At 39.4% G+C, this 18537-nt stretch overlaps 5 protein-coding genes across 8 annotated transcripts; 3 read left to right on the top strand and 2 right to left on the bottom strand.

Annotated features, from left to right (window-relative positions):
• The first annotated feature begins 50 nt into the window (after positions 1 to 50).
• On the top strand, positions 51 to 3451 carry Vti1b (Vesicle transport through interaction with t-SNAREs 1b). 2 transcript variants are annotated; one of them, XM_064125835.1, is made up of 5 exons: positions 51 to 227; positions 404 to 1683; positions 1879 to 1932; positions 2006 to 2765; positions 3117 to 3451. In XM_064125835.1, the coding sequence occupies exon 2, from the start codon at positions 550 to 552 to the stop codon at positions 895 to 897; it is 348 nt and encodes a 115-aa protein (XP_063981905.1). In that variant the 5' UTR covers positions 51 to 227; positions 404 to 549; the 3' UTR covers positions 898 to 1683; positions 1879 to 1932; positions 2006 to 2765; positions 3117 to 3451. The 2 variants fall into 2 exon arrangements, 1 of the variants encoding a protein (XP_063981905.1); XR_010299409.1 differs by lacking the exon at positions 51 to 227 and having other exon boundaries at positions 905 to 1683; positions 2006 to 2386; positions 2452 to 2765.
• A 651-nt stretch (positions 3452 to 4102) lies between these two features.
• On the bottom strand, positions 4103 to 6431 carry Mrpl37 (mitochondrial ribosomal protein L37). Of its 2 annotated transcripts, none has more exons than XM_064125821.1 (7): positions 6290 to 6431; positions 5964 to 6155; positions 5462 to 5695; positions 5250 to 5369; positions 5065 to 5171; positions 4674 to 4856; positions 4103 to 4545 (listed from the first exon to the last, which is right to left on the bottom strand). In XM_064125821.1, exons 2-7 carry the CDS (start codon positions 6137 to 6139, stop codon positions 4124 to 4126), a joined length of 1242 nt encoding a protein of 413 aa, XP_063981891.1. In that variant the 5' UTR covers positions 6140 to 6155; positions 6290 to 6431; the 3' UTR covers positions 4103 to 4123. The 2 variants fall into 2 exon arrangements, with proteins under 2 accessions (XP_063981891.1, XP_063981892.1); XM_064125822.1 differs by having other exon boundaries at positions 5964 to 6152.
• A 201-nt stretch (positions 6432 to 6632) lies between these two features.
• On the top strand, positions 6633 to 8672 carry LOC135164976 (probable cysteine--tRNA ligase, mitochondrial). Its single transcript, XM_064125816.1, has 3 exons — positions 6633 to 6871; positions 7156 to 8458; positions 8587 to 8672. The coding sequence occupies exons 1-3, from the start codon at positions 6633 to 6635 to the stop codon at positions 8626 to 8628; spliced, it is 1584 nt and encodes a 527-aa protein (XP_063981886.1). The 3' UTR covers positions 8629 to 8672.
• LOC135164986 (ribosome production factor 2 homolog) lies at positions 8648 to 10186 on the bottom strand. The gene is made up of 4 exons (XM_064125829.1): positions 9975 to 10186; positions 9755 to 9887; positions 9229 to 9668; positions 8648 to 9071 (listed from the first exon to the last, which is right to left on the bottom strand). Exons 1-4 carry the CDS (start codon positions 9995 to 9997, stop codon positions 8699 to 8701), a joined length of 969 nt encoding a protein of 322 aa, XP_063981899.1. The 5' UTR covers positions 9998 to 10186; the 3' UTR covers positions 8648 to 8698.
• A 423-nt stretch (positions 10187 to 10609) lies between these two features.
• LOC135164967 (tubby-related protein 4) lies at positions 10610 to 18499 on the top strand. 2 transcript variants are annotated; one of them, XM_064125793.1, is made up of 13 exons: positions 10610 to 11173; positions 11251 to 11391; positions 12580 to 12747; positions 12826 to 13008; positions 13124 to 13231; positions 13334 to 13499; positions 13640 to 13905; positions 13974 to 14062; positions 14342 to 14476; positions 14564 to 16964; positions 17056 to 17223; positions 17301 to 17413; positions 18107 to 18499. In XM_064125793.1, exons 2-13 carry the CDS (start codon positions 11296 to 11298, stop codon positions 18132 to 18134), a joined length of 3921 nt encoding a protein of 1306 aa, XP_063981863.1. In that variant the 5' UTR covers positions 10610 to 11173; positions 11251 to 11295; the 3' UTR covers positions 18135 to 18499. The 2 variants fall into 2 exon arrangements, with proteins under 2 accessions (XP_063981863.1, XP_063981864.1); XM_064125794.1 differs by having other exon boundaries at positions 10611 to 11391; positions 17301 to 17453.
• The last annotated feature ends 38 nt before the right edge of the window (positions 18500 to 18537 follow it).

Below are 18537 nucleotides of genomic sequence, written 5' to 3'. Positions count from 1 at the left end.
GCGCTGAAGGTTTTTAGTTCATTGCGCATGCGTCTAGGGTAGACAGAAGGGCATTGAAAACAGCTGACCGTCAAAAGTGGTTACAAGTGCTCCTAAACATTCAATCGAGTATTTTGTTGTCAAGTCTATGGTCTCTGGAGCGAGTAATATCTAGTTGAATTACAATTTTTGAGTTTTCGACATTGTCTCCAATACTTCATTGTTTGGATCTTGTCATTAAAGTTGAGGTAACCTCCTTATGGTTTTTTTACTTCTAGAGCCAATAAACAATGATAATCACCCAAGTCTTATCTCTTTTTTTAATCTGAGGAATGAGTAATTCAGTCTGTGGAGTACCAGTCGATGGATTTTGCCTAGAAAAATGATTTTTCGGTTGTTGTTATTTTTTTGTCATCTCTTTCAGATAACGCAAAATAGTTAAGCCGAAAATGGAAACACAACTGAAGAGGGAGAAGAGCATTCACCCAGAAGATTAAGCGATTATCAATTTTATGTACAAAAATCAACAAGCGAGGAAAAATCCGAGAACCAAAAACCAAAAGAAATATAATGAATTACGGAATTAATTGGGAAGCAGAGCAGCGTCAGACTCTCTTGGACGGTCGAGCTTCATTGGACAGAGCTGCTCAATCCGTAGCTCGGTCACAGGTGGTGGCAGCTGAGACTGAACAAATTGGCAGGGAAGTGATCAATGAGTTAGGGGAACAAAGGGAAACATTGATTCGTGCCAAGAGGAGACTCTCGGACACCGATCAGGAACTCAACAGCTCCCGGAAGGTTATGAGACTCATCACCAGAGGAGTACTCACTAATAAAATATCTCTCATTCTGATAATAATTCTGGAAGTGGCAATACTCGCTGCAACTATTTACTTGAAATTTTTTTCTAAAAAGTAAATAATTCCTGCATTCAATAATTTGGGAAATTTCTAAATGCGACGAGAGTAGACGGTAATGATCGTCGACTATTTACTAGTCCACTACGATTCATTGAGACTGTGATTATACAGATTAATTTTTCAGCTTTGTGAAATGACCACATAACACCAAATCATAAATTCAAATAAATCGAAACAGAAAATACATTGATTTTCGATTCAGATTCTGAGAAATTTTACAAAACGTTAAATTTCTTAAAGTACTTTCCTTTTCAGTAAAATTTAGAAAATAATTGTTACGAACTCAGAAATTATTTAATTGAAGGGACCGGTGATGTTTTTACAAAATACTTTCTTTTTTATATGTAGGACTAGAGATTCTCTAGATCTGTTTTAAGTAGCCGATGTCCTTATTATCCCAAACACAATAATATTCATGACTCGATTATAACAATGTTTGCAAATATATCAATATGTCCTACGTGCGTTACGTCTTCATGCTTATTTTTTTAGTTTATCACAACAGTAATAATGCCAATAACAGGATAAATCGGCAGGCTTATCTTTGTAATTGCATATGAACAAACATTTTCATCAAAAAGAGCCATTAGTAACACAATAAAAATTGAGAAGGGCAGGGGAATCTGTCTCCATATAAAGAAAAATTGTCTCCATCAGTCATCATTCGTTGAGTAATCCATCGAACCGATTCTTCTACATCATGAAGTTCCTCTCCATTTTCATGGTCATCGCAATGCTGGCAGCGGCTGTTGCCGGACAACGTTGTAGAGGAAATGGGGTTGCAGTGAGTATTTGAAATATTAAACATTTATGACGCCTCTGAAACCAGGTCATCTAGGATCCATTAGAATATTCTATGCATTTTTTTCTATACGATTTTCAGTCACATGAGCCCTAGAGTTTTTTTTAGTTAAAAAATAATGCTCTCAAGAATACCATATTCGTCACAATTTCTAATATCCGAGTGCTATGATTACAGTGCGCACACAGCAGCCAGTGTTGTTCTCGCCGTTGCTTCTGGAGAAGATGCTCTGTATGTAGAAACTGCTATTCCATTAAGGACAATTAATCCGTCAACACCATAACGAAATTTATTTTTTTTTCAGCGATAAAACAAGGGGTGTTTCAAAATCAGAGAATCACTTCTTCAACTTTGTTCCTGGACTTGGCCTTAAAATATTTTTTCACGGACTTGTGCTTCAAATGCCTATCAGATTAATTGTAATAAACCTTTCATTCCAATTTAAACTTGATTTTTATTTGTTTTATCCATATCGCATTTTATATTTAATTCCTCAATCCTCTTCACAAATACGCGGCAACGGTAGTCGCGTACATTTTTTAACGTCACATCCGTTGGACCCCTACCATTGCATTTTCTGTCCAACTACGGAGGGGGTCTTTTCATTACATAAATATCACTATAATTATTCAATGCAATTGCGCCTTTAGAACCGGAAACGGACTCCTCCATACGGGACTTGGTGGTACTTACAAGTATCAATATTAATCGATTTAACATTGTTAATCTATTCAATTTCTTGTGATGCAGGGACTAATTACAAAATGAAATTATGCTTCATCTAATTCAATCTAAAATTCGTCAATTGCAAGGCTTTCGTGAGCGATTTATCATTTTGCCTGGAGTGCATGAAAAGTTACTAGATACAATTAATCGCGAGCAGTCTCCGGGAAACCCACAGTGATTCCCCGAACTCACTGCTCCAGCGAGGGTATAAAGAAGGACCCGGGCTACTCCGTGGCATATTCTCCTTGAGAACTTCGCACAGTAAAGTATACTTTGTATCCCTCACCACCGATTTTAACTACCAGTTAAATTGTTCTTCATCTTCGGACGAATTAAACGTAAGTGATTTTCATTGCACTAAAATACACATTTTTCTTTAATTTCCCATTTGTTAATTGTTTCTATCATTTTATTGTATAATGATTAATTCTACGGTCTGACTGCTAATAGTTTATGTGTCTTTTACAAGAATATTTCGACGCAAAAGGGCGCGGTGGACTTGTTTGTCTGACATTCCTCGGTTTTGAAAAAATTGCAATTGATTATTTTACTTTATTAAATACATCATGAAACGGAAAGATGAAAATATCAGTTCTGTGAAGCGATTGTGAATAGTTTTCCGCCATTTAACAATATCTTTCTATTAAAATTAATTTAATTATACTTAATGTATTTCCTTGTGATTTCAGATGTCTGGACGAGCCAATAATAGCAATAGGACGAACCAGTGCAACCCGGACCATGTTCCATCAGGACCGGGCCACCAGGCTGGTTTTCATGGGGCTTGAGGAAGCGCGGATTTGAATAATCACGCCAACCAATTAAACCCTAACAATGCAAATTACCAAGGAAAAAAATAATTCGACTATTTGAGGGCTCTAGATCGTGTTTCAAAGAACCAGTAAAAATCATGGAATGTATTTTGGGCAGTCTTACATCATCATTCCTTTAAAATAGTGTTTTTTACTTGAAATACGATTTGTATAAACCAACATGAATAAATGAAATAAAAATTAAATTCAAATTTCCTGAATTGGTTATTTTATAAAATCCTTCATTCCCACATTTTATTCCTTGAATTGTGTCGAAACTCCTCTGAGGTTCCTTTATAGAGACTCAAGGGGTTCTTGTTATTCTTAATATCAGTGGAGTAATAATACGATCAAGAACCTCAACTAATTTTGAGATTGGAGTCAGATTTTTAAAATTAAAAAAAATCCGCAGATTGCACTGCGTCAATCCCAAGATGTTGACGTTAATAGGTGATAACTATTCCTTTGTCGGGGCGTTTCTTTCGAATCAAAGACGATAGGATCAGTGACTGAATTATACAACGTAATCCGAAGCTGCTTTAATCGAGCGGCGGTTTAATTCATTTCCTCGATGTTATGAATACCTTCATTGTATCTTGCTCAACTTACAACAAGTCCATCTCATATTTCAACGCTCTTAAGAATTATCACTTTTGAAAAGTAAAAACATTGAGGGACTCACTGAAGATAAGCGCACAGTATTCCATTACGAACGGCTAATCTCCGAATTCCATTAATAAAAGTTTGAAGTTAATATTCACTAGCCCGGATGTCCGTTGAGGCAGCAAAATTATTAGAAGAAATTTATCGAGTAAAGTTATTAACGCTCCTCAGTCCAGAGGAAAATTGCAATAAAGCATATGAACAACTTTTAAAATCTTTATTTAAACATTCTTGTAGAAAGCCAATATTCGTTTAAATACCTCGGGATTGTATCCCTCAAACACTGGTCGTGCATCCTCATACATAGCTTTTTCGAAGAGACGTATCTGTGGTGAAGACCACCAGTAATTCATTTTTCCCTCTTTTTCCTCGAGATTGAGAGTGTTCAATTGAAACACGGAAAAGTGGAAGTTCTGGCCGTCTGCGTGGACACATTGAACCGTTAAGGGCTCCGGTAGATCTCCCACGGAGTCACCGTATTTTTGTCTCGCATAAGTCGCGGTCGTTGTAAATGATTCAACCAGAGATCTTGCAAATAGTTGATCCACCTCCACTGGTAGCTCAGTCAAGTTTTTCACTTTCAGGCAGTCGTGGTAGATGAAAATTGTGTGAGGAGTCGACCAAGGCGATCCTTGGGCTATTGCTGAATGGAAGACAAAATACAGGATTCGTGAAGTTATTCAATTATTGCATTTATCTTATAGCAAACATGCTGTTTTCTGAAGTGGTGATTATGGGGTCCATATCCCAAAAAACGGTTTTATTACTCACGATACAGCGTTTTCAAATCGTAGAAATGATGGGCCTGCAAACCAGCCGTTGATAGAAGAGGATAAAGCTCCGGAAGAGCTTTATCCGCTGCGTCAGCGTCCGTACCCATCGGTGCCAAAGGGATCATCGATGTCAGGAGTAAATCTATCGGCATTGAGAATTTCACCAGCTGTCCATCCTTGGCTAGAAGAGAAATTGAATAAAATATTGTTACAACAGAATAAAATTTGAATTGAACGATTTAATTAATTGGCTTTATTTATTATTAATTGACTTATTCATCTATATGTCGTGATCAATTTGTGTATATGGCAACGCTCCATGGGCATAGTAACAAACATTGTTCGTCACTAACGACTCGTCTAACGGAGTAAATGAAGTTGTACTTTACCTAAGGGCACTTGCACTAATCCATTGTGAACGATCTGCCTTTGCTGTGCTACGTTGAATCCACACAGGGACTCACAAAGCTGAAGCATTTTCTCAATTAAATTTCGTCTGAAAGGAGAATTAATTTTGCAATACAATCTAACTGTACTCGCGATAATTCGCCGACAAATATAGTTAAGACCTTACGATTTTCTAACGTCCGTTAGACCGTAATCTCTTCGGTAATTCCAAGTAGGCTTTTCAGGATTTCTTCTTTTAGGAAGCTTCTCTTGATGTGCGTCGTAAATGTTCGATGTACGAACAATTCTAGAAATTCAATTGAAATTATAAATTTTAACATAGTTCATCAAATCATTGTTCATGAGATGGAGTAAGGTAGCTTCAACTTCCCAGTTTACCTTTGAACAGCTTCATTGACCTCATTACTTGGATTCTCTATTAAACTTTCGACTCTCTCTGGTAGTGAGTCACCCATAAGCAGAGATTTTGTGAGCACCTGAGCTTGCTGAGTGCCCTGGACCAATAAATCGTGTCCCATCACTTTCAGACATGGTTTTATTTTATAATCCGGATGATTCACGTCCCGTGGTATTGGTCGTGGAACCAGGGTATGCTCGAAGTATGGCGATACACTGAATAATAAATTCGAAACAAATAAATTCCCAATCTATGTTTATTCTGCATTAATCTTCATGGTGGATAACAGACAAAAGTGGGAATAAGTCTTTTTTAAACTGACAAGGAATATTATGAGAAATGTTTTCTTATAATGCGCTTTTAGGAGAAAAATTTATTGTTAAAAAATATTAGATTATTACTTCCGCGACCATGTAAAGACCAAGTAGGTTATATATGACAATAAATATAAATAAATAAATATTATTTTCCAAAGTTACTTACTCTATGGTTTTCCTAATGGGGTTCACAATGTCTATCGGATCTACGATAGGAATTCCTAGTTTACCAAGATGAAATTCTGTTAGAGTTTCAATTGGTTTCTTCTTGGTGGCCATGAACCAGTTGAATTTTATCATCCTCCCCAGATGCTGTCTGAATAAGGCCTGAGTGATCTTCATCGTGCTGAGTGTTCTACTAAAATTAAAACCCACAGTTTCCTTGAATAATTTATATCAATATTTTCTACTTTTGAGGTTAGTTCCATAACATCTTCCACAATTGGTACAATGAAAAGGATCTCATTAATGTAAATATTCATTATGAATTACCTGTCTTATGTCAAAATGTTGGAACAATAAATATCTGCAAAACAACTATTGTTAGTGGCAAAATTAATTAATTTTCCTCGATGAGTTCCTCTTCATGCACGTCCACAACATTATTGCAGCGCCACAATGTTACGAAGGTTTGGACCCAATGTATCTCACCGGTCTGTGTTTAGAAAATACTACAATGACATAGGTTATCGCGTCAACAATGCTGGTGCGAGAGAATTGAATTTAAAAAATAAGAAAAACCGAATAAATACTGTGGAAGGGACCGCGGGAGTGAACACCGCGAACTTTTGTCTAAATAATTTGATCAAGTTCCGTTGATTGCCACTGATTAAATATGAAATTAACCTCACGACCGATGAGGAATTGGCGTAGGCTATTTCATCAAGATCATCAAGAAATAAAACAACCGTTGAAGCCGGCGTGGACTCAACCTGTCGGTTATGAAACAGGCATTTCTATTTATAATCCAATTATGAAGAAAAAAGTGCCTCTCATTCTCAAAAATCATAACACTGCTACCTGGTACACCTGCGGCCCTACTGTTTATGATTCTGCACATATTGGACATGCTTGGTAATCACCATAAAGGAATCTTTAGGATAAATCAAATCATTTGCTTGCAATCGTAACCAATCGCTGCTGTAACTAGAAGAAACGATTTCCGAAAAATTAACCAACTTCAGTTACCTGTTCATATTACTTTGAAAAATCGTTGAATATTTGTTTTCAATAACAAAAGTCCATTGATTTTTTATGAAAAAATTTCACCAAGTGTTTGCAGCTGGCATTAGTGACAAAAAATTCCAGAACCATTTCTACATATGTAAAATACATGAACTCGAATTTTCCGATTTCAGTTCCTACATTCGATTCGACATAATCCGACGTATCCTCTCGAACTTCTTTTCGATTTCCGTCTTGCCCGTGATGGGCATAACGGACATAGACGATAAAATTATTCAGCGCTCCCAGGGGTCCTCAAAATTCACCTCCTGGCGTCACCTTTCGAATCATTACGAACAAGAATTTCTCTCCGAAATGCACCAACTCAATGTTCTACCTCCTTATCTTCACTGTCGAGTAACCGATTATATTCCCGAGATAATAAATTTCATCTCCATTCTCATGTCCAAGGGTTTCGCCTATAAATCCACGGACAACTCCATTTATTTCAACACATCAAATTATCCAGCTTATGGGAAGCTTCGAAGGCCTGACGAGAATATGACCTCTCCCTCGAAGTTCTCGCCCTGGGATTTTGCCCTCTGGAAATCTGCCAAGCCCAACGAACCCTTCTGGGACAGCCCCTGGGGTCCAGGCAGACCGGGATGGCACATAGAGTGCAGTGCAATGGCATCCATCACCCTGGGAAACAACATAGACATTCACAGTGGAGGACTGGACTTGATGTTTCCTCATCACGAAAATGAGGAGGCCCAGTCTTGCTGTCACCACGAGACAGGGCAGTGGGTGAATTACTGGCTGCACTCAGGCCTCCTTCACCTAGAGGACACCAAGATGTCGAAAAGTCTCCAGAACACAATTACGATTAAAGAGTTGTTGGAAAAGTTTACAGCTGATCAATTCAGATTATTGTGTCTCTGCACTCACTATCGATCGACAATCGAGTTTTCTCAGGAGACGATGAGTAAGGCAGTGACTTTTCTGAAGAAGTTCCAGTATTTTCAAAGTGATTGTAGAAATTACGTGGCTGGAAGATTCCCCGCTGCGACGGTAGACACATCGACAATTTATGGAAAACTGAGACAAGTTGAAAAAAATATTCTGGAGGCTTTGAAGAATGATTTTGGGACTCCCCAGGTTATGGATGAACTCAATGAACTCGTCGGGGTAGTGAACAAGGGATTGAATAACCGAATTCAAGGGAGTGAGTGCACTGAAGTCAGAGAGGCTCCGTGCATTGCTACTGCTGGAATTTACGTGGAGAGGGTACTGAAAGATCTGGGGATTTGCATGGGTGAAGAGAGTTTGCAGGCTGGGGGGAGTGATGGAAAGTTTCGTAGAGTTGTTGATGATCTCGTCAAGTTCAGGACAATTGTTAGGAATAGAGCTTTAGCAATGAATGTCAAGGATAAGGAGCTACTGGGTGCTTGTGATGATGTGCGGAATAATTTGGCGAATTCTGGTATCAAAGTCAAGGTAATTCATTAGAAAATTAGAATTATCAACGAAATGATAAATAATTCAATGACATACTTTTTTTTAACTCAAACCAATCCACGTCAAATCGATCACAATTAGAACCAATTTTGTAATTTTTGTTGCAGGACTATAAGGATACTGCCACATGGACGTTTGTAAAAGAGTGATTGAGAATTTAAATTTAATTAATAAATGTTTTATTATTTAAAAATTTTATCGATATTTACAGTATAAAAATTAGTCCTCAGTATTTATGTCAGCGTTTTCAGAGGCTTTTATTTTCTTGGGGGATTCGCCTTCAGCAAGAGAGGCTTTTCGCTTTCGTTCTTCTTTTCTTTCTGCGAGAGTCTTTTTCAAACCCTTCATCTTTCGTGTTTGGAGGCTGTTGATGTTTTGCGTTCCCAAGTGAATCCTTCCAAGGGTTGAGCCGAGATTGTCCACAGCAATATTCTTCTTCTTTTTGATCTTGAGGGCCTTAGGCTTCTTACAGGCTTGTTTGAAGAGGTCATCCGAGGCGAATTTGGTTCTCCTGATCGTCAAGTCCATTCGGGGACCAATTTCTGTAAGCTCCACCCTGGGAATCCTCGTGCCTGATTTTTTCAGTTGCACTCTGTACATAATGAATAAAATATTGATGTTATTTACAATTCACGGTTGGAGACCCAATATTTCGGAATTATTTTTACCTCTTTTTAATCAATTATCGATTAAAAATTGAAAAGTTAAAAATTAATTATTTTCCACGTATAAGAGCATAAATTACGTACTTGTAACTCCTCAAACTAATTTTGTTATCCACCGCTGTGAAACTGAGTACATGTTCTAATCCCTGAAGTCTAATATTATCCACAGGCTCTCTCTGGAACATATCCACCAGTAGATTTTTAATTCTCGTGAACTCGTGATTATTCTCGAACAACTCGCCATTGAACACTAGCAGAGGCTTCAATGCTGCTGCGATTTTCTCGACTTTGTAGTCCTTCAAGGGTTTATAATTATCAATTCCGAATTCCACCATGTCCAATAACGTATGCTCAAAGGTCCTCCCCATAACCAGATTGTGGGGTCGTTTTTTATTATTTGAAACGAACATAAATAACGGTGCATTACTCTTCTTGCAGAATTTTTCAATTGGTGTGACATCCTCGAAGGGAAGGATCTGATTCTTTTGTTGTAGGCATGCACCAAGTGGCTTCTTTAGATTGTACTGAAAATAAAAGAATGAAGATCCATTACTAATTGAAGCTATTAATTACAATTATACGATAGATTCTTTAATAGGGGTATATTTACAAGATCCTTCATGGCATCATGGGCATATTTTGAGGCTGTACTGCCTTTGATGAATAACGCATCTTTGGGGTCTTCAATTAACTTTGGCTCTCTCTTGATGAGGGCTTTTTTTCCTTTGTGTGTCGTTGGTTTTCTAAAGATCAATTAAAAAATTATATACTCCGAATATCTCTCATAACAATATGAAATGAATGGCAATACATAACCAACAAGTACTCACACAACTCTCTGTAAAACGGGCATTTTTACTCTCAGAGATTTCACCAATCTTCGAATACACAGTTATTGCCTACTAAACGGATTATTTTTTTGCTATTGAGTTTGCACTATTATTAATGTCTTACTTATTAAAAAAAAATCTATAAACTCTCGTGGGACCTTATAAACACTATTTTAATTCTTCACGCGGAAAACACGATGTGGCTTGCTTGGAGATTTAGAACCTGTAAGTGTCGCCCTCTGGGTACCACACGCCAAGGCCACATGCTTTCCGCTGCGGCGGGAGGTTCGCTCCCTGATTCAACTTCAAAGAGCACATAATTTTTTCAAGAATGTTTATTTTTTTAAATACCCCCTTTTGCTGATGTCAGATTAAAAAATGCATTGAAAATAAGTCGATAAATGAAATAAATGAGTTTAATTGCACTCGTGCTGAAGCTGTTTTAATTGCCTCGAATCATGCAACAAAACATTTTTTATACCTTCTGAGTAAATTCAATTGTTTGAATTTTTTCGCAAATAATAAAAAATTGTGTTGAAAAGTGATTGTTTTTCTTCAAACCTGACTAGTTGTGGGTGTCTAGTACTCGGCGAGGCCGTGAGAGTTCACGACAAACATACAAGGACGTAATCAATACAAACCCTCGGACGTCGGGGTAGCATACGCAACTTTGGCACGTTTCAACTGGGGGTGTAGTCCATATAGTTACCACCCCATCACCAATAATACCCTCTAGCAAACGGTTTCGGCAAATTCAAGTTTTTTGTATTACAGGTGATATTGGTGCGTGAGAAGTGTTCGTTATTGTTCACCGCGAACACGTTGTTAACGGTGAATCTATTGTTCGCATTGATCGTACGGGGTATTATTCGTTTCTAGAGGTTCCCAATTGACACTATGCGAATTTAAGCCAGTGACGTCCCCAAAATGGCGTCAATCACTGTCCACAAATGAAAATTGAAAAGTCAGAATATATTGGCAGTAAAAAACGTTCAAAATTCCAAATTACTGTACCAAATTGGGTGTATGAAATTACACTGGATGTTCAACACAAATAACCTCCATGAATTTACTATTGACATGTCATCACTGTGTTCCAACTCCACCGTCAGGATAACGAATAGGCACATGAGCTCATCGAAAATACGAGGGAAATCGAAGTACTTGGAATTTTTGGAGGCCATTATTTGAGTTATATCGTGAGTGACAAAGTTATTCTACATTGGCAGCAGAGAAAATGGCAGATAGACAAGGAATAACAAATCGTTAATCGCAGCATTGCAGTACCTTTGATGGGCTCGGTGAAGGACACTGGGAAAAAATGCATTTGCATTTTGAGAAAAACACTAATGCCAAATGTGACTGCAATATTCTGTCACTCAGTTGGATGGGGAAGGTACCTGATGAAGTGCCCGAGGTAATAGTCACGCACAGTAAAAACCGATATCTGAACTTCACGCAATTTTTATCATATTGCGATATGAAAAAATGCGTGTCTGTTACACTAAAAATTTAGCTGAGTCAAATATCTTCAATTAAATTAGGAATTCGGTCCAATTTCTACTTCGATCCGACGGTTTTTCATGCCTGAAATGTCAGCAAATGACGTGCGAAGTTCAAACATTCGTTAATTCCATTAATTAATATTATATTATTTTATGTTTGGATTTTAGGGAAATTATAAATTTTTAGTGCAGCAATATTCTTCTTTTTCATTAGGACTCGTTCCTTGTTATCACATGAACAATTTAGAAATAGGAACCACAGAGTCGACACATTAAATTCGACTGAATCGCGCGGGGTATAATCAGGAGTTTAGAGGCTCAATAATCCGACAGGCGCGGCAAACTGTTCATATTCAAATTGAATAGTCCTCCAGTGAGAGAAAAGCACTAAGCCAACTGTGAATTCCGACATTGAAGATCACAGTTCATTTTTTTAAAACTTACTTCCAACAATTATCATTTGTTATTTACAAAATGACTTCATTAACTCAACAATGCGATTGTCGAGTCGATAAAAGGATGTGTGAAAAAATCAATTTCTACCAGTTCGTATGGGCAAGGGGATCCCTTTCCCCCTAAGCCAATGCTAAATATTGCGATACCTTAACATCGAACACTTATCAACTGAGTCCATAACTCGCTACCCCTCTACTGCATAAGTCGCCAGGAATTATGCTACCCCCTGGCAGCCAGTCTTTCGAGGAGCCAACTGAGTTTTAGGCCAAATCGATGAAGAATAGAGGGAAGAAGGTCGAACTGCTATGGGGGTTGGGACTGTGACCCACTCGTGTACAAACGATTTCGCATATCTACCCCCCACGTCTTATAAATACTTCATGTTTAACGAATGGGGTTCATGAACGAAATCGACCGAATGATATTCATCTTAATGAAACCATAATAAACCTAATTATACTTAAGATACATCACCTGCAGTCCCTAAATCAATTGAGGGAGAATTAGAATTGAGGGAGAACAACTACTACTGTGCCAAAGGAGGACAACACCCCCCTTCCCCCCGACAATACACAATAAACAAATAATATTCTCATTCATCGGGAAGACTGTCAAATTAACATTATTAGTTTACAATGTTGCAGGACGAGGGGTGGACATTGAGTCGTACTAATTATTATCAAGAGGGGTGGCTTGCTACTGGCAATGCAAGGGGCCTTGTTGGGGTGACTTTCACAACTTCCCATTGTCGGACAAGAAACACTGAGTTACCATTACGGTCTAACTATAATCTACGGGGACATCAAAGTGAGGTAAGACTGATAAGTTCTGACTGATAAGTTCCAAATCGCAGTCACAGGACCAAATAACGGATGATCTTATTTTTACAGGTCATTCTAGTAAAATGGAACGAACCCTATCAGAAGTTGGCCTCTTGTGATAGTTCTGGTGTGATATTTGTTTGGATAAAGTACGAAGGGAGGTGGAGCATCGAATTAATCAATGATCGTAGTATTCCGGTCACACATTTTTCATGGTCTCATGATGGACGCATGGCACTCATCGGCTACCGGGTGAGTATCGAGATACGCGGTAGTGTATCAGTCAAGTAGAGGTTTGAACTCTGATTGCCAAATATGCTCTTCAAAGTGAAGAATTTTATTCACTGGAAATTGCGATGTTTTCCAGGATGGGTTCGTTCTGGTTGGGAGCGTAACCGGTCACAGGTATTGGTCATCGATGTTGAATGATCAGGCAACGATCACTAGTGGCATATGGACCCCTGATGATCAACAGGTACGTGGTTTCACATGTTCTCTCGCCTGTTAGTCTCATTAGGGCTCGAGAGGAAATGTGAATGTTAATAAATTAATAAACTATTCAATTCTATGAATGCAGGTATACTTTGGTACTACTGCAGGACAACTGATAGTCATGGATGCTGACGGGGCGATGGTGTCTGAGGTCCAACTTTCGGGAGGAATCACATCAATGGCATGGAGTGCTGAGAAATTCAGAATGGAAGAGGGCGATGACGATCTCTTTGGAAATGTAGTCCAAGACGGTAATTTAAAACTATAAATCGAAGTAGACCGAATATAATGGGGTAATTTGCAGAAAAATTTGTACAATTTAAACCGTTTTCAAGAAATATAATTATAATGCTTTCTGGTCCAACTCATAATGGTGCGAAATTTTCAACAGACGAACGGAAGTACGTTTTAGCCGTGTGCTTGGCCGACGGAAATATCGTCATGTTACGGTCGTACGATGATGTCTCCCCCATCACCATCAAGACCGGATTAAAATCACCCCTTCATGCTGAGTGGAGTAATTCCAGGAAATTGTTGGCGATTGCTGGCACGAGTGAGGACGGCGTATCTAAGAATGGACAGGAATACTCCAACATTCTTAAATTTTATTCGGATTCGGGCTCACTTATTTTCACAACTGTAATTCCTTACACTCAGGTAATTTTCACACATCTTCCTCCTATTCTACGTAGATCCTATACTCACAATCCTTGTAAATGTTCCAGTGTCAAGTGTCAGCATTGACATGGGGTCATAATGACAGGCGGCTCTTCATTGCGACCGGAACGCGTGTTCATACTGCCTGGGTGTCAAGGTAAATGAAGTCACATCGAAGACCATAGATATTTTCAATTACCGGGTGTACTTCCATTTCAATCGTGAACCCTTCCAGGTTTTTACGATTTGTCCCTGCTGGACACGGGATAACTTTAAATAGCGAGAGCGGTCAATAAATAAAAAGAATACTTTATTGATTTAATTTTTTCGAACGCACTCGGGGTAGATATTCGCTCGGTTCTAATTCCCTGGAGGAGAATAGAGAATAGGAACAAATGCAGGAGTTAGAAAGTTGTACTCCTTTATTTTATTCTAGACGAGTTGGATCACTCCAACTGCTCTCTAGATTAGCCGTCAGGGCAGCTCTGACGCATGACTCAAGCGTCGAACAACTTCCCCTGCCTCCCAGACTGCGGGCGTTGGTTGGTGCTCTTTTCGCAAATACAATCCGGTAATTTCAACTGCTCCCATCGACACTCATCGAAAATCCTCTCAGTATGAAATTATTTCTCAAGTAATGGACTTTGTTTAAACATAGATCGTGTGTACCTGAGGCACAAGAACTGAGGAAGTTTGTTTCCCGTCCGCCAAGCACAGGTGGTAGACTCCACTGTACAATGCTTCGGCACGCTGGTGAGCCGGCTCCATGTTACACACTTTACCTGGAGTATCTTGGTGGTCTTGTGCCACTCCTAAAAGGTCGTCGCACAAGCAAAATTCGGCCGGAATTCGTGATCTTCGATCCCCAGAGTCAGGACAACGGGAGCATGATCGATTACACGTATCAATTGCCCTCTTTCAGCGATGGCTCTGACACCGAAAAAGACACAGGGGATGCGTATGGCTCACCAAGAAGTAAACGAAAGCATCGCAGAAAGAGAGAGGACAGAACAACTGATGAGACTGATGATTTGACGTACATAGACACATTACCTGAACACGCAAGACTAGTTGAAGTTACATCGAATATATGGGGAACTAAATTTAAAATTCACGGTCTAACTGATTCAGTTCCTGCCAATTTAGGTCAAGTGACGTACAGAACATCGTTATTGCATTTACAGCCACGACAAATGACTCTAGTGATGACTGAATTACGAGACGATTTACCACCCGGTCCAGATCCAAGTTTCAATCCTAATCTGTTCTCTGAGGATGAGGAGGAGTCATTCCAGGATGGTCACAGTATATCAAGAAAGTCTGAAACAGCACCGCCACCGATAGCCCCAATGACACCCCGAAACGGTCGGTTAAACATAAATCGGCCAAAATCACAAATTTCTAGTCAATTTATTGCGCCAGATCCACTCATGTCACCGGTGGTAGCGCAAGCCGATAGTTACGATGATTTCTCATACATCGATGTTCAAGAAGTGATGGATATGGGTGAAAATGTACGCGCACCGTCCAGCAGTCATAAAACGTCTAAACATCATCCACCGAGATGTTGTGAGGTACCCACTCTGCAGTCGCCTAAAAATTCCGTTGCTCCGACCCAAACACTCATAGCAACTTCCAATTCCAATCCCGACTATTCTAATAATATTCAAAGAGTTAAGACGACACTCACCGATCAGCAGATGATCAAAAAAGAATTAGAAAATAATAAAATTAATCAAGCTGAGGACAAGATAACTTTAGCTGGCTGTCCCACCGATATTATTCCCACATCTGTTCAGAATGGACAGAATAGTGCTTTGCGTCAGAGTTCCGTGATCACGAGTCATAGTTCTCCTTCTCAACAACATCACTGGAATTCATCAACCGTTTCGGGTTTGGTCCTGCCTAATTGTAATCCCCACTACGCCAATGTAAAAAGCAATCAGAAGTCAGGAACTCTGACATCTCATCTGAATGCATCGCCATCCAGTTCTCAGTTATGTTCAACGCCAAATAGTTTCTCAAAAAATATACTGGGTCCGACCAGTAGCTCAAATTCACCGACATGTTCCCGACAACAGGTCACCGTGAATTACTGCTCTACGTACAGTGAGTGCACCACAAACAAGCGAAAGGATAATAAAACGACTGGCTGCTGTGGTAAATCAAACTGCAGTTCGACGATTCAGTCCACTGTAGCATCAGAGAAAACTGAAGACCTCAAGTTCATTGACGAAGAGTCAAGGGAAAGTGGCTTTATCCAAGCTACTGGAGTCGGTCGCTCTCCAATGGTCGTTAGCATCGGCCCAATGTGCCCTCCGTTAGATCCAATTATTAGAAGCTGCAGCGTTGGTTACTTAGATCTGGTGGACACACCAATGATACCTTGCGACGTGGCATTGAAGATGCTGCGGAAAGATGCACCCAATAAGCGGCTCGTCTTGGTGTCTCGGAAGATCAGAAAGAGACGGAAAAATGATGGATATGAAATTGGTCAGCAGAAATTGAAACTGAAAACGTGTGGGAAATCGAAAAGTTTGGATTCTAGTGATATGTTTCCAAGCACCGAGCTCAATTCTCTTCCGCCCCAGCTTCCGCATCATGCGGAAGAAACCTCAGGTCAGATGACCGAAGGATCTGAAAATCCTCCACACGAAGCATGTAATCAGGTCTGTCAAGATGGTGAAGCTGATAAGAGAAAGGAAGATAGATGTACCCTGGTGGAGGCTAAATCCAGCGGTTCGTTGTCATCGTCATTGGATGGACTAGCAGCAAGATTACGTGATTTTGATGATACTCATAGTTTACCACCACTTTCGCCGCACTTGACCGCGAGACTACCGCGCAGTTCTCCGAGCAGTCCTGCACCAGTTAAGAAAGGAAAAAGACCGGCTTCGGCGTCACCCATCAGACGTAGACTTTTGTCTAGTCCACTGTTGAACAGGCGAAGCAGAAAGAGTCGGGGAGAGAGCTCTGATGATGAGGGTCAATGCCAGGAGCAGTCGCCGAAAAGTTATAGAAATCTGGAAACCTTCCAGAAAGCACAGCTCCGTCAAAAGGTGGATAATTCTTCACTTATCTTGCATTATTTAAATTTGTTCCCCTTCTCCTCATCTCATGAAATTGACTTTAAATTCCATTATTTTGCAGTTGAAACTGAAAGCAACTGGTACGTCAGGTCATAAAGCCGAGGAGCTCGTGATGCACAATAAAGCTCCAATGTGGAACGAATTGAGTCAAGTTTATCAACTTGATTTTGGTGGTCGAGTTACACAGGAGAGTGCTAAGAATTTCCAAATTGAATACAGAGGAAAACAGGTACATAGAACATGTCTTGGTAGTTTCAATCACTCTTGTTGCGGCACGTGATAAAAGTCATATTCATTTTCCACTAGGTCATGCAGTTTGGACGCATCGACGGAAATGCCTACACTTTGGATTTCCAGTATCCATTCAGCGCACTCCAAGCATTTTCCGTTGCCCTGGCAAATGTGACGCAACGGCTCAAGTAACCATCAATCTTCTCGAGTATCTCATTCGATTTATATGTACGGAATTGGTTATGTGTGGTATTCCATTTAATTCAGTTTCCCTTGAAAGGTCATGAGCTAGGGAAAGTTGTTAGATAGAGGAGAGAGAATTCTGTTTCGTTTGAGAAGCCACCGATCAGTCTTCTTGGTAAGGTCTAATGATCTCGTAAATCGTCACAAGATGTGTCGAAAGTCCCCAGTATTTTTTGGAATAGTGTGGACTCTACCAAACGGTTCCTCTACTTCAGGTCATCGTTGAACAATTTAATGATTCGACAGCTTTCAAGTCTCACCACAAATGCCACAGATTTTTATTCGACTCCCCCCACCCTGTCAAAGAAAATGGTTTTTGAAAAATGGATTTTTCATTTTCAGGAGCAAGAACACCTTTCCTCGACGCCTTTTTACCCATAGAAATATTTATTAAGTCTTTCCAGAGATCTAGAGGGTAGAAAAACAAAAAGACATTGAGCTAAACCAAAGTATCGGTTTGGCTCAATGCCTGGAAAATTCAACTCAAGCCGCAGGTTCAGCTTCACCGGATATGGGATACCCAATAAGATTATTGCTTTGCTCATGGCCTTTGCACCATCCTAAAATACTCGAATGAATAATTCTATGGCGAAATACTCAAACTCGATCACCCAAGATTATTTTTTTCATTATTTCAGATCCATGCGAAATTTGGAGTATGAATAGCACTGGCTGAATGTCCGGAGTACTCCTGGCTATCTATAATGGTCTCGTCTTGGCGGAGGGCATTCTACCGGGACGATTGAATTTTCGTCATATAGCAAGAGTATATGTTTCAATGACCGTCCAGTGCCACATCTGGGTCTCCTTTCCCGCAACACTACGGCAAATTATTCTTCGTTTTCTTTTTCATTGGATAATTTGTATGGAATTGCCATTTGTGAATCGAGAATTTCTGAGTTGAATACATATTCAATTGACTCATAGCTTGCAATTTATTTTCTATTCAATGAGGAATACACATTCATTTTAAATTGATAAACTACTGTTTAAGTCGCTGTATGAATTATAAAGATAGTATTTGAAATTGATTTGTCTGTGGTTTGTTGACTTGGATAAACATTTGACG

The sequence above is a fragment of the Diachasmimorpha longicaudata genome, chromosome 8 (genome assembly GCF_034640455.1).
Source record: "Diachasmimorpha longicaudata isolate KC_UGA_2023 chromosome 8, iyDiaLong2, whole genome shotgun sequence".
In the NCBI taxonomy this organism is placed as follows: domain Eukaryota; kingdom Metazoa; phylum Arthropoda; class Insecta; order Hymenoptera; family Braconidae; genus Diachasmimorpha; species Diachasmimorpha longicaudata.
Note: the sequence above shows the minus strand (reverse complement) of the source record. Positions and strands in the feature narration are given on the sequence as shown.

Bases quoted from the DNA above. Each gene is read 5' to 3' on its own strand.
- Vti1b (XM_064125835.1), top strand. From the start codon at position 550: ATGAATTACGGAATTAATTGGGAAGCAGAGCAGCGTCAGACTCTCTTG.
- Mrpl37 (XM_064125821.1), bottom strand. From the start codon at position 6,139: ATGAAGATCACTCAGGCCTTATTCAGACAGCATCTGGGGAGGATGATA. The intron at 5,172-5,249 runs GTAAGGTCTTAA...TTCTCCTTTCAG, and splicing joins CTAACGGACGTTAGAAAATC to ACGAAATTTAATTGAGAAAA. The intron at 4,857-5,064 runs GTAAAGTACAAC...TTTCTCTTCTAG, and splicing joins ATTAGTGCAAGTGCCCTTAG to CCAAGGATGGACAGCTGGTG.
- LOC135164976 (XM_064125816.1), top strand. From the start codon at position 6,633: ATGAAATTAACCTCACGACCGATGAGGAATTGGCGTAGGCTATTTCAT. The intron at 6,872-7,155 runs GTAATCACCATA...TTCCGATTTCAG, and splicing joins GCACATATTGGACATGCTTG to TTCCTACATTCGATTCGACA. The intron at 8,459-8,586 runs GTAATTCATTAG...TTTTTGTTGCAG, and splicing joins ATTCTGGTATCAAAGTCAAG to GACTATAAGGATACTGCCAC.
- LOC135164967 (XM_064125793.1), top strand. From the start codon at position 11,296: ATGCATTTGCATTTTGAGAAAAACACTAATGCCAAATGTGACTGCAAT. The intron at 12,748-12,825 runs GTAAGACTGATA...TTATTTTTACAG, and splicing joins TACGGGGACATCAAAGTGAG to GTCATTCTAGTAAAATGGAA. The intron at 13,906-13,973 runs GTAATTTTCACA...TAAATGTTCCAG, and splicing joins CTGTAATTCCTTACACTCAG to TGTCAAGTGTCAGCATTGAC.
- LOC135164986 (XM_064125829.1), bottom strand. From the start codon at position 9,997: ATGCCCGTTTTACAGAGAGTTGT. The intron at 9,669-9,754 runs GTAAATATACCC...TTTTATTTTCAG, and splicing joins ATGATGCCATGAAGGATCTT to TACAATCTAAAGAAGCCACT. The intron at 9,072-9,228 runs GTACGTAATTTA...CATTATGTACAG, and splicing joins ATTAGTTTGAGGAGTTACAA to AGTGCAACTGAAAAAATCAG.